The 13249-nt window shown below is 46.7% G+C and overlaps 1 protein-coding gene across 2 annotated transcripts in view; it reads left to right on the top strand.

The window, feature by feature from the left end:
* Thsd4 (thrombospondin type 1 domain containing 4) overlaps window positions 1-13249 on the top strand; it is a 627039-nt gene that overhangs the window by 148896 nt on the left and 464894 nt on the right. For both annotated transcript variants that reach the window (XM_087562028.1, NM_001429247.1), the window contains 1 exon segment: window positions 11512-11959. In XM_087562028.1, coding sequence (XP_087418154.1) covers window positions 11512-11959 — 448 coding nt within the window.

Raw genomic sequence — 13249 nt, 5'->3', positions numbered from 1 at the left:
CGGGGCTGGAGAGCTGCTCAGCAGCTAAAGAGTGCTTGTTGCTCTTCCAGGGGACTTTAGTTCAGGCCTCAGCACCCACTTTCAGTGGCTCACCAGTGTCTGTAACTCCAGCTCCAGGCTCTCCAGTGACCTGTTCTATCCTTTTCAGGCACCAACACATTTGTGCCATGCACACACATATCGAGGCAAGCATGCATACACATAAATATAAATAAACTCTTATAATAAAAAATTGAACAGGGAGTCACTCTAAAGCCGCCTTTCATCCTCCTTTGCAGTCTGGATCTCTTGGCTCCTCACTTCTGAGAACATCACCCAATGCACCTATAACGGCTTCCTTTTACCTTAGTGAAATGCCCCCACCACCAGCCAGTGCCCCTCCCCTCCTGCAGAGAGCACTGGGGGAGGGAGTTCCCTCTTTCATGTACACATGCACGCTCAGAGCAAGCCTTTCAGTGGACTCTCACTCTGTCTTTTATCCTTCACCTTAGCTAGCCATGGGGAACAGAGGCAGCCTGATCAAACCCTCAGCATGGCTTTGCTACATAGTAGTCAGCCAGGAAAGCTGTGGTTTTCATCATCTGAATTTTTGCTTCACCGAGTGGCTGGAGTTTTGCTTCTTATCTTCTGTAGACACCAAATAATTTATTGCTGAGGCCCACCCTGGCCGGCGCTGCAGCCTTCTGAACTTCTAAAAGGGCATCTGCACTCAACCCAAACCATTTGCTCAAAGCCTCTTTGAACTCTGGCTGCATATGATCTTTTCCCCCCTTTGGCAGGGGGTGCGAAAGAAACAGGGAGCTTCAGGGAAAATAAGTCTCTTCCAGTCCTCAGCCACATACTTCCTCCTGCCCTGCTTCAGATTACAGTCTTGGAATACATGCATTTCTCTTCCTTGGTTCTATTTCCTCTTAACTTCCTCCCTTTAATTTGGGAGCTGTGAGAAATTTCTAGGCAGTCACTGGCTACCAGTCTAATTTTGCTAGCTCTCTTTGATTCCCACCTGGGTACCTGGGGCTGCTTTATTAAAACTCAGAGCCTTTTGGTCTCTGTGAATTAGTCTAGAGCTGTGGGCTTTACCGGCCCATTGGTTAGAAATGCAAACATTTAAGCTCTCTGCCTCTCACTCGTGTTATTTCAGCAAGTGTGCTTCGGTGTCAGACATGGGCCTAGCTCGGGATTATACACACATGGATTAGCTATGGGTGAGCCTGGCCCTGCAGAAGCTAAAGGTGTATGAGGAAGCTGAATCTTGACTTAACACTGCCCAGTCAGAGTGTTAATGCCACAGCCAAGAAGGATGTGCAGGCTGCCTAGCGAGGGCATTCATAACGGGACAAAGCAGAGCAGGAACCCATGCTCATGTTGGGTCTAAAAGCTTGCAGCAGTGCGCGGGTGTGTCAGTGAGGCAGTATTCCAAATGAGTCAGGTTGTTGGGGACCTGTTGAGGTCAATGGCTGTTGGGGTTCAGGATACAGGAGGAATGGAAGACTAGAGAGTAGACCAAGAAGATTTAGGACGTGTGATGGAGGGTGTCAGATAACTATAAACCTAAACTCCTCTGGAATTGAACTTTGTTCTCTAGCCAGAAGTGAGCCACAGAAAGGGCTTGTTTATTTATTTATCTTATTTGTGAGTATGTGCAATGCAAGGTCCACATGCATTTTATGCAAGTCTACCTGAGATGAGATATCCACTTAAAAAAAAAATTGACACAGAATCTTCAGAGTTTGGAGCTTAACTATACTGTCTGGCCAGCATGCTGATTTCTCATGGGTTCTGAGGACCACACTCAGGTTATGACACTTGAAAGGCAAACATTTTATTGACTGAGTCATATCCTCAGCTCCCATAAAGATGTCGTACATAGAGGGTAATGACTACGACCAGGTCAATCAAAAGCGCAAGAGGCTCCTAAACTGAGTATTTGGTAGATGGGTTGGTTCTAGCCATGCAGGGACTATGACTGGTCATGCTTGTCTTCTCTGAAAATAGAGAAATGGGCATTTTACAGTCCGAACTGTTCTTTCTATAGAGAGGTTGAATTCTAAGAAACCTTATCTAGGTATGAGATTTGATGATGTAGGATCTCCCTGGAGTACCTCCCTCTGCTGTGGACAGATATTTCAGAAGAACATTTGACTCCTGATCATACCTGCTCCAGCTTTTGGGGCATCCAGTATGTACCAAAGTGGGTATTTTATGTCCCTTCCTGAAGCATCTGCATGTATAAGGACTAAGATTCCTCACTGAATTCTCTCTTTGACACTGCATTGGGACTGTTCTGCCAGGAGACATTTGCTTCTGCTCCTGAGGGCATGTTGATACGAATGGTTGGATTTAATAGACTCGATGCAAAACAACTCAGGATATGCATATTATGTTCATAATTGAAAGGCCTTTTGTGTGTGCACATGAATGTGCATGTGCATGTGTGTGTGGTGTGAGGAGGCAATGGCAGTACAAAAGAGGAGGAACTCAAGTGTGTCTGCCTCTGCTCCATCCTCTTAGGCTTGGTGCCCAAAAGAAACCAGTGTTCCATCTAAGTGATTTTTAATTATTATTTTATAGGTACGAGTGTTTTGCCTGCATGTATGAACCATGTGCTTGGAGTACCCAGGGAAGTCAGAAGATGGCATCTGATTCCCTGGGACTGACATTCCACCTGCTTGTTAGCTGCCATGTGGTTGGTGGGAATCAAACCCAGGTCCTCAGGAAGAGCAGTCTGGGCAAGATGACTGCTTAGTCATCTCTCCAGTTTTCCAAGTTGTTTTTATTCGTTCTGAAATGTAACCTGGGCATACATTCACTTGCTGTATGTGTCAGTTTGGTTTCCTTTCACTTTTCCATATTTTGGAGCGCTTGTTACATTGTTACATCTATGTATGTGCACCTGGCTTGTCCTTTAACCGTCTTCCTCCAGAGTCTGAATGCGCTATAACTTAGCTGACTCTGGATTCCCCTGTTGAAGGGCATATACACTGTGCTTCAGGTTTATGATCCACAATCACAGTTTGAGTAGCAACATGACTTATTGCCGTGACCTAACCAGCTGCCATGCTACTAACAGACTTTCCACAAAGCATATGGTTCTCACTGTACTTACCCAGAGCTGCGGCATCTGACTGATCTCTGTTGTCTCTCAGTTCCTCTCTTGTCTGACTGCTACACAGACTGACTCATGCTGGAAGGAAGGATGATTCTAGGCTCTAACTCCTCTCCGTTGCCCAGAGTATAATCTGTGCTTCTGCCTTCTGCAGCCTGGAGGTTGATTCTTCACAGTCCACACCTGAAGATTCCTTTCCCCTTGTGATAATGTTACTTTGTTTCAATAGGATGGTACATGGTAGCACAGGTTGTCCTGGAACTTGCTATTGTAGCACAGGCTGGCCTTGAACTTCCAGTCATCCTCCTGTCACAGCCTCATAAGTGCTGAGTTTATAGGCATATGCCACCATGGCCAATTTGTAATGATGCTTAGCTCTTCTCTGATATTGCAGTCCTCAATGTCATTCTGGAAATGAGCTCTGGGAAAGAGATGTGCATACGGACTCCTTAGACCATCCTTCCTGCTACCTTCCTGCTAGAGTACCAGGGGTGCTGCAGGTTCAGATTGCCATAGGGGTCCTTAAACCCTTATTTCTTGCACATCTGCCAGCACTGAGAACAGCTGTTAGGGCTAGTTCCTACTGTCGTGTGTGTGTGTGTGTGTGTGTGTGTGTGTGTGTGTGTGTTCACACATCTTTTTACTTATATTTTGTTTGAGATATCTTGTAGCCCAGGCTGGCCTCAGATTCACTATGTAGCTGGAGATGACTTTGAACTCCTCACCTTCCTTCCTCCACCTCTCAAGTGCTGAGGTTATAGGTGTGTGCCACCACTCGTAGTTTCTGCAGTACTTGAGAAAGTACGCAGGGCTTTGCGTGTGGCTAAGCAAGCTGTCTGCCATCTGAGCTATAGTCCTAATCCCTAAGAACCCTCAGAACGGTTTTCGTTTTTAGATTGTATTTATCTGTTCTCCGAGGATTTCAGGCATGTATACAGTGTTTTGATTCTCTCAACCCTCCAAGTCCTCCAGATAGCCTGGAAGCCCCCCTCCCCCACCTAACTTCATAGTCCATTTGTTTTTTTCTTTATAATCACTGGGCCTAATTGGAGCTACCTGTATGTGCATGGGTGTAGACCATTCACTAGCATAGCACCTACTAGAGGCCACACCCCCAAAGGAAAAGGACTGTCCCTCTCAGCCAGCAGCCATCAACTATCACTGTCTTGCAGCTAGGGCTGGGGTTTCCTGTACCCTTCCTCCACCCACACTGGAGTGTTGACTGGCTTGATGTTGCACAGGTTTTGTGTAGAGAGCCCACAGCTGCTGTGAGCTCATGAGTGCTTCCATGCCCAGAAGGCGCTATTTTACCACAGCACTGAAAGTCTCTTTAAGAGATAACATTTGGTCTTACTGATGAACTAGGAGTGGCGGTCTTCATTGCAAATCCCAGTTTCCTCCTGCTTCACCTAGCTTCAAGGACCTCGAGGAAGGAGGAGAGAGCAGGAAGATGCCCATGTGTATCTCGAGCCAAGAATAGAGGGCAACTTTCAGACGCAGCAACTCTGTACATGGGGTGTACAATACATAGCATCACACCTCCTCAGGCGGGAATTTGATGCCAAGACTAGGCCACAAACCACTGGCTTGGCAAGTGTTTTTGCTTGATAGAGAACAGTGCAGAGTTAGAATGTGGTAGGAAAGAGTCCTTCTAACCCCATGGGCATTATCCATTAGATACAGAATGGGCCATGTTTTCAACAGAATCTGGCACAGGGAATTCATCCAACCTAATGGCAGTCTGCTCTCTCTGGGGATATGGTCCTTCTGACCCCAAGCATCCTTGCCATAGTCTCTGAGGGAAAGACTTATTTCTTCTAGCAGCTCAACTGAGCACAAGTAATGTCACTTCTCTGACTGTGGAAAACCCTGGACCTCCCCCAGAACAGCCTAGCAAGGAGACGTTGGCACATGCTGGGCAATAGGGCTCTTAGGTGGCCCCTCTGTACAGTCCACACCCCTCTCAGCTCTCAGGCTCCTTCTGAGGCTGGCAGTCACAAGGGCTGTTGCTCTCTGGGATGTTGGGTCCTTGAATGTGGTTCATGTTAGCACAGCTGAGGGGCTGGGCCTCTTGCAGGGACCTGGCTGAGCTTTAGGGGGAAAGAGAATGGAAATAAACAGGGAGCATAGAAGAAACATAAACAGTCCCCACGGCCTGTTCTCCCCTATGCTGACAGCTAAGCGGTGGCAAACCCTCTATCACTTACAAGTGGCTGTCAGCCTTGCCTGGGTGGCTGTTAAGCTTAGATGGGCACGCACAGATTGGAACTTCATATTCTTCACTCCTTTAAAAAAAATGCATGTGTGTGCACTTGCATGTTCATGTGTGTGCAGATGCTCATGGACGTGACTTGGGTATTATTTCTTAGTTGGCACACATCTTTTTAATTTTTTTTTAAAACAGAGTTTCTCACTAGCATGGAACTCACAAGTAGACTAGGCCAGCTGGTCAGCAAGCCCTAGGGATCTGCCTATCTCTGCTTCCACAGTGTCGGGATTTCAAACCCATGTCACTGTGCCAAGCTGTTTAAACGTGGGCTCCGAGGAACGAAGTAGGATCCTCATGCTTGTGTGTGCGGTGTCCAGAGGCCAGATCTCCCAGGACTGGAATTATAGAAGGTTGTGAGCCCTTGTGATGTGCATGGTGGGAATTGAACCCACATCCTCGGCCAGAGCAGCCAGTGTGCTCCATCTCTGAGCCATCTCTCTAGCCTGTCAGTGGTTAGTTAGTGGAAGTGAACAGCCATTATGTACTAGTCATTCTGGTAGGCTACGGAAATATTGACAAATGAGACCTAGTCCCCAGGGAGCCTGTTTCTAGAGACTCAGGCAGAAATACAAGCACACATAAGAAAAGATGGCTGTACTCTGACAGCTCATGGGGTCCAATGGGAGACCAGAGAAGGGCATGTTTTCTGTGGAAGAGTGCTTTGGAGTTTGGATCAGGCTGAATGTTGCTGAGAACTTCGGTAGAAGCTAGGTATGCCTTTCTGTTTCCATGCTGGGAAGGCAACATGAGAGGAGAAAACAATACAGACCAAGGCTGGGAAGCCTGTGCAGAACCTGTGGGGATAGCAACACCGCTGGTCCATCCAGAGCCTAGACGCAGTAGGCATTGTGGTGGCCAAGCCAAAGAGGCAGAGAAGAGGAGCACGTGCAAGAGGCAGGTCATGTCTGGGCTGGGGTGCCGTAGACCGAACAAGCAGTCCTCAGAGAGTGGTCCTCAGACAAAGAGTAACAGCATCTCTCTGGGATTGTGGAAATACAGATTCTCAGGCCCAGGTCGACATAGCAGGTAGAGCCTCACGATCTATTGTAACAGGTGTTCCAGGTGACTTTGATGGTCACTGAGAGGGAGGCTATGAAGAACTAGAAGGACATTAGTTTATGATGCTGAGCCCAGACTGGGTTGTGCTGGTTCTACATGTGTGTGGCAATGTCTAGGAGTCACTGCTAAAGTATAGCCCTCAAACTGCTGCATGGGTGACACCAGAGGGCTTGTCGCAGTTTCAGAATAAGGCCTCCTTCAAACCTGACAAATCACAAGCCTATTGTGATCACACACACACACACACACACACACACACACACACACACACACACTAAGAGATTTACTTGTATCCCACAGACTAGCCTAGAGGCAGGAATTGGGGGTTGATGCTCAGGGCTGTGGTGTAGTCAGGATGACCAAACTGTGATGCCATCTTCATAAATGAGTTTGGGTTTAGCCCTGGAGCTGGAGGAGGCAGAGATTGACAGCATGTCACGTATAAACACCACCACCAATGGCTCCAGCTGTCACTTGCCAGCCTGGAGAGTATCTCCAGAAATGTCACATCTTAGTCATTCACTGAGCAGAAACCTAATTCTGACCCCACTTGGAGAAACTGAGGCACAAAGATCAAGTAACTTATTCAAAGCTCCTAAGCTCGTCCTCTGGCCTCTTCTCCACCAGTGGCAGAGCTGAGGTTCAAACTCATGGCTCTTGGCTTCAGGGTGTGTCTTAGACTCTCACATCCCTTAACTCTGAACTTTTCAGCCTCATTGCCTGTTGCAGTTTCATGTGTTTCACAAAGGCCCTGACTGAAAGCCACACAGGAGGGAAGGGTTTATTTGGCTTACAGTTCCAGGTGCTGGATCATTATAATGGGGATGTCCAGGTAGGAATGTTTCCTTCCCAGAGCAGATAAAAATAGTGTATCCATGCTGCCTGCTTGCCTGCTCTTAGCTAGCCCTTTCCACTCTTACATACTTTCAGGGCCCAGCTTAAGGGATGGTGCCACCCACAGTGGGCTGGGTCTTCCTATATCAGCTAACAAAGCCTGCCTACAGGCCAATTCAACCTATTTAATTCTCTTCCCAGGTGACTACAGGTTACTCTAAATGCGTGGAATTAACAGTTAAAACTAACCAGCACATTGCCTAACTTTCAGCAGTTAGCCAAAATTGCGTCAAGTGGCGCTCCTAAAGTAAAATTCCACAGCCTGGTTCTGGGAGACAAAGCTTAAGAATAAGCCAATCTATTCCCCAGGGCAGCTACCGCATGCTCTCCTAGAAGGGTTAAACAGCCACATGGGGCCCCTGGGACACATCTGTGCTTATTGTGACAACTCTGTAAATTTATCCCATTCTGTGGAGGCCCCCTGCAAGTGGCCAGATGGTCTCTGTCTTGGTGAGGAAGAGGCCACCATGAACCACCAGGATTGTTTGCTCTGATGGGTCACAAGGAAAACAAACGCTGTCTCAGCCAAGTGGGGATGACTCTGTTGCTCACCCACCAGTTGGGAGTCAAGGACTCAGAAATCTAATTGCTTTACAATCGTGTCTGGCTTGCTTGCTCATTTTCTGTAGTCTGTTTATCAGGATTAAATTAACATTTAATGATTTCATGTCTTTGTCTTTTCAAAGGTGTGGTTGTTTCAGGAGATTTCCAGTCGTTTTAGAGTATAGGAAAGAGCTACCCTCCCACCCTCTCCCGCCCCACAGCTAGACTTTTGTAAATGTGTATTACCCTTGAGGTAAGGGTCTGTTTGGGGGAAGGTGCTTTCCTAGTCACCCATCCCAGCAGCTTCTTTTTCTGCCGCCCACAGTGTTATCAAGCGGGTGTGGCTTCATCAGTGTGTGCTGAGCAAGTGACAGCAGGGCAGTCTGTGCCCAGGCAAGCAGGCCTTTTCATGCAGTCCACAGGTTGCAGAGGGATAGTTTTGTTTGTTTGGATGCCATTATTATCTTTCCTTCACTAAACCCAGTCATTTCTGATCTGGAATTTTGACCTCTTTGCTTCGGAGTTCAATTCTGTTCTGAGACTGTGTTCTTCAAAGCTCTGGGTCTGTGGACCAGCAGCATTGGAATCTCCAGAGAGATTGAGGCTCTGTCCCAGACCTCCAAACAACGCCCCCCTCTCTATATATAAATATATAGACATATTTAAAGATATAGATATGGTGTGTATGTGTGTATGTGCAGTGTGTGTGTGTGTGTGTGTGTGTGTGTGTGTATGCATGCCTATGTGTGTAGTGTTCGGAGGTGATTTTATGAGTCCAGCCATCTCAGGAACGGCTTCCACCTTGCTATCTATCTGGATCAAAACTGAGTTCATGTTCCCAGTCCCTGGAACCCCACTCCTGTCCTGCTTCTTCAGATGTCTCATGTTTGTCTGCTAACCAGTAAAGGACATTAAGAGGGAAGATGCTATTATCCTGTTATCTAAACTAAGGCATACACTCATTAATGTGGTCCTAGTTAATTGACTGAGTGCTACTTGCCCACCCCTTTGCTCCCTTATCATTCCAAAACTCCAGGCCAGAGTCCAGGAGGGGACCTGACTTCAAGAGCTGATTCAAGGTCTCTGGAACCAGGTGGCCTGGACAAGGCCCAGTTACCAATGTTGACTTCCTTGCTTAATTCCTTGTGTCAAAATATGATTGGTCAATGCAACTGCCTACCCTGATCCCCTTTGCTTTGTGTTCTCATTCTATAAAAATGTCGTACAACCTCCCTTCAGGAATGTGGTTCAGATCTCAAACTGGCCGCCTCCCTGAGTGCTCAGAAAATAAAGCTTTCATTTTAAAGCTACTGGTGAATTCTTGTGGATCCCACCCTGAACCCACCAGGAGAGGTTGGAGGTCAATCTCAGGCGTCTTCCTTGATGATTCACTACCTTATTTTAATTAATTAATTAATTTTGAGATAAAGTCTCAGCTGGAGCTCCCTGGGTTAGCTAGACCGGCTGGCCATCAGGTCAGCGTTTTTTCCTGTGGGTTCTGGAGGGATCAACTGAGCTCCTCGTGCTTGCACAGCAAGTACTTGACCAACTAAGCAAGCCACCTCTGCAATCCAAACCCTGCATCCCAGCAAGGTCTCAGGCACCAGTAACTGTGAGATGGCCTACTCCAGTTGTCTGGGCTTCTCCATTCCCTTCAAGTCTCCACTGAGCACTTACTCTGAGGCTGGATTTCATTCTTGGTAAGCTTTCAGAACTTAAAAACACACACACACCAAAAATTCCTTCTTTTGCCTTCTGATGATGTCATTCATTTTACCTGGCCTGCCACAAGAAAGAAAAAGGCAAATTGGGTCCAACTCATATATGTATTCTCAGCCTAACTTCTTAATAGCATCTGTTAAAGCCTCCACCATTAACTGAGCCCCAAGTGTTGCCAAGATTAATTGAGAAATGCCTGAAGGTAGAATAAATGCTGCAGCTTAGTTTAATTCAGAACCGTATCAGCCAAGAATGGAGGTGCAATTAGTGATAAAGATGTTAATAATTAGTTGTGCTCTGTTAAGTTTTATATTCACGGTTATATAGAGTGGAGAAAGAATTTCCCCAGGAGGGTAGAAATCAATGTTTCACCTTGATTGCTATTTTAATGTGCTTATTTTAAGGGGGCCATCCTGTAGAAACCCTTGGGCACATTTCCAGTTTTACATAAATGTAGAATTAATTATTATGAAAGCATATAATTTTAGAGTTGGAGCAACCTTGGCGGTCATTTAATTCAGCTTCGTCATTTCGCAAATAAGTAACAGTCGATGGCTTGAGTCCTTCTACAGAGCACTGAGAGCTGGGCTTCCATACTCTTAGACCAATGGCCAGGACATCCTCGCAGACCCCTTGTACTGTGTGTTTCCTGTTGGCTCAGAATTCCCCAGACACAACTAGGTGGGTTGTTCCTAATGTTCTTTCCCTAGCCTGCGTTGCTTTCGTTTGTGAGGTTGGGGTCCTGGAACACATTCCTGATTCACTTTTGTTTTTTTGTCCCATTCCTAGCTCTGTGCTTTGTCAACAGCAGTTGCATAATAAACAGATGGGCCAGGGGCCGGAGTGGGTGCGCTTTTCTTGCAGAAGACCTGGGGTTAGTTCCTAGTGCTCAAGCCTGGCAGCTTACAACCTCCTGTAACTGCAGCTCCAGAGGATCCCATGCCCTCTTCTGCACTCTCCCATGCAAATAAAAATAAATGATAATAATATAAACAAATGCTAATAAATTGACAGGCAGTGGAGTTCTGGGCCTGTTTTTGCTTTTTCTTTTTGGCACTGGTACAGAGGTGGAAACCAAGCCTTGTGCATGTAGAGGATGTACCAGTGAGCTACATCTTGAGTTCTGTTGCTTTTTAACCTGCTCACTTGAAATGACTGTATCTGCCACCAGAGGCATGAAGCTGACCAAGGTGGGAGTATTTACATTGTAAAAATGGGAAAATTCTTCAGATCAGGGCACTTGGCTTTGATAAATGCAGTGGTTAACATTTATGAGCATAACCACTTCATATGTGATTTTTACCGAGTCTCGGAAAGTGGTAGATCTTTAAAGAAAATCTAGAGACTGATGGCAGCATGGGGAAGACTTATTGCTAGCATGGGTTTTCTTGAGAATGATGGAATGGTAGGCAACTGCTTAACCTCTCCGGTCTTGGTCTCAGGACTGTGGTAGAATGTCATAGCTCAGGCTAAGCTCCACTTACCCAAGGGTGCTCTTTGTCTGTGCATGCATGATCTTGGAGATCACGTGGAATATCAGACACGGCTGAGTGAGAAAACAACAACAACAACAACAACAACACATTATGGGGGGAAAGTGAATGGGAAAGTAATTGTTTCTGAAATTGCAATTCTATCTTTACTGGTTTCAGAAACCCCTAGTAGCTCCCTATGACCTGCAGAAATGGCCAAGCTCCCTGGTGCTTGCACTGACCATAGTTGTGATTCCAGCCTTGCTTCTAACCATTCACATTGCCTGCAGGTCGTCCAGCCATTGACTTCCACCACCATTCTCCTCTAGTGTCTAGGGAGCCTCCGCCTTGGCTTCCATGCTGTCTCTTCTGAGCCCTGGGTTCAGAGCCCTTGAGTTGGTATGCAATTCACATGACTCCGTTGGTCTTTGTTCTGTGCTTGTTTTTAGGAGCAGGACCCGAGGTCCCATTGGCCCTGGCAAGTATGGCTATGGGAAGGCTCCCTACATCTTACCACTGCAGACGGATACCACACATACTCCACAGAGGCTTCGGAGACAAAGGCCTTCATCCAGACCCTCCAGGTCCCAGGAGGCATCTGCTTCTAAGCAGGGCTACAGGCCACCAACCCACCACTTCTCTCACAACAGACCTCTCTACCAGAGTGACAGTGGCCCTCGTTCTGGACTGCCACCTTCCGAGGCCTCTATCTACCAGCTGCCTTTGACTCACGATCAAAACTACCCTGCAGCTTCAAGTCTCTTCCACAGCCCGGAATTGAGCAGCAACAATGGTGCTAGGCCCCACGGGACATCTCAGGCCTTCTCTCAGCATCTGCGATCAACAGCAATCTCCTGCATCGGGGCCTATCGGCAGTACAAACTGTGCAACACCAATGTGAGTACCCAGCACCTCAGACTGGGTTTGGAGGCAGCTGTTTTTCTTAATTTCTGGTCAGTTGGTACCTACTACCTGGAAGACTGAGGGGGATCAGGTCAACAGACCTTTTCTATCTTTTCCCTCTCTTCTTCTTCCATGTATTCACCCATATGTGTTACGTGTATGTGTGTGTGTGTGTGTGTGTGTGTGTGTGTGTGTGTGTGTGTTTGTGTAAAGCTAATGCTTTAAAAAAGAAAGTATACATAACTAATGGAGTCACATCAACAGTCCTGTAACAGTGATATTACCAATTAGCCATTTCGGGATAACAACTTCCAAATTCTCAGTGGCTCATGTCCAAAGTAATTGTGTTGTTTTTGTATGTGTGCACAGGCATGCATAGGGCACAGGCCAATGTCAGGTGTCTTCTCACTCACTTTCTGCCTTATCTATAACTTATTTTTCTTGTTTTGTTAAATACTTATTTATTTCTATTTCCGTGTATATGTGTGGGCCTCTGTGCATATATGTATATCATGTGGATGCAGGAGCATGGAGGCCAGAAAAGGATATTGGATCCCTTGGAACTAGAGTTTCAGGTGGTTGTGAGCTGTCTGATGTGGGTGCTGGGAGCTGAATCTGCGTCTTCTGAATGAGCAGTATATGCGCTACTGCTGGTCCATGTCTCCAGCCCCTCCTTAATTTTTGAGGCAAGGTCTTGAATGTGGAGCTCATTGACTCAGCTATTTTAGCTGACCTGCAAGCTCCAAGAATCCTCCTGTTTTTGTCTCCACAATGCTGGGATCGCAGACACACACCATCATACCCTTTTGCAGCAAGCACTTTACCAAATGACCCATCTCCTCAGCCCCAACAATATTTCTTCTTGCTCATGGGTCAAGTGCAGTTTGGCTGCCAAGGAAGTAGGTGTTTGGGGAGGAGCCACCTAGCAATTTTCTTGGAGGCTCCTTGCTACTCCATAGGGCAAACACCTCAGGTTATGCACTACGACAGGAGAAACTGGAGAGATCATGAAGAGTGCCATCTTAGAGAACCAGGATAGTGGGGATGGGAGATGTGTGTGGAGTGCTCTGGGCAGCAATTACTTTCTCATTTGAGTAGGAGTATTTCAGGAAATTGAGAATTTGAATAGCAGTCTTCCTGTAGATCATCTGAATACCGGCTCTGGAGATTAGCTCACAGGTATTTGTTGGTCCTTTCTTCTTCCTGCATCTCAGTAGTCTTTGCTTTTATCAGTAACTCACCTTGAGCCAGGCCTTGCATGTGCTTCTTTTCCTGCCTCCTCTA

This window comes from Rattus norvegicus, chromosome 8, assembly GCF_021556685.1.
Source record: "Rattus norvegicus strain SHRSP/BbbUtx chromosome 8, alternate assembly SHRSP_T2T, whole genome shotgun sequence".
NCBI lineage: Eukaryota > Metazoa > Chordata > Mammalia > Rodentia > Muridae > Rattus > Rattus norvegicus.
Note: the sequence above shows the minus strand (reverse complement) of the source record. Positions and strands in the feature narration are given on the sequence as shown.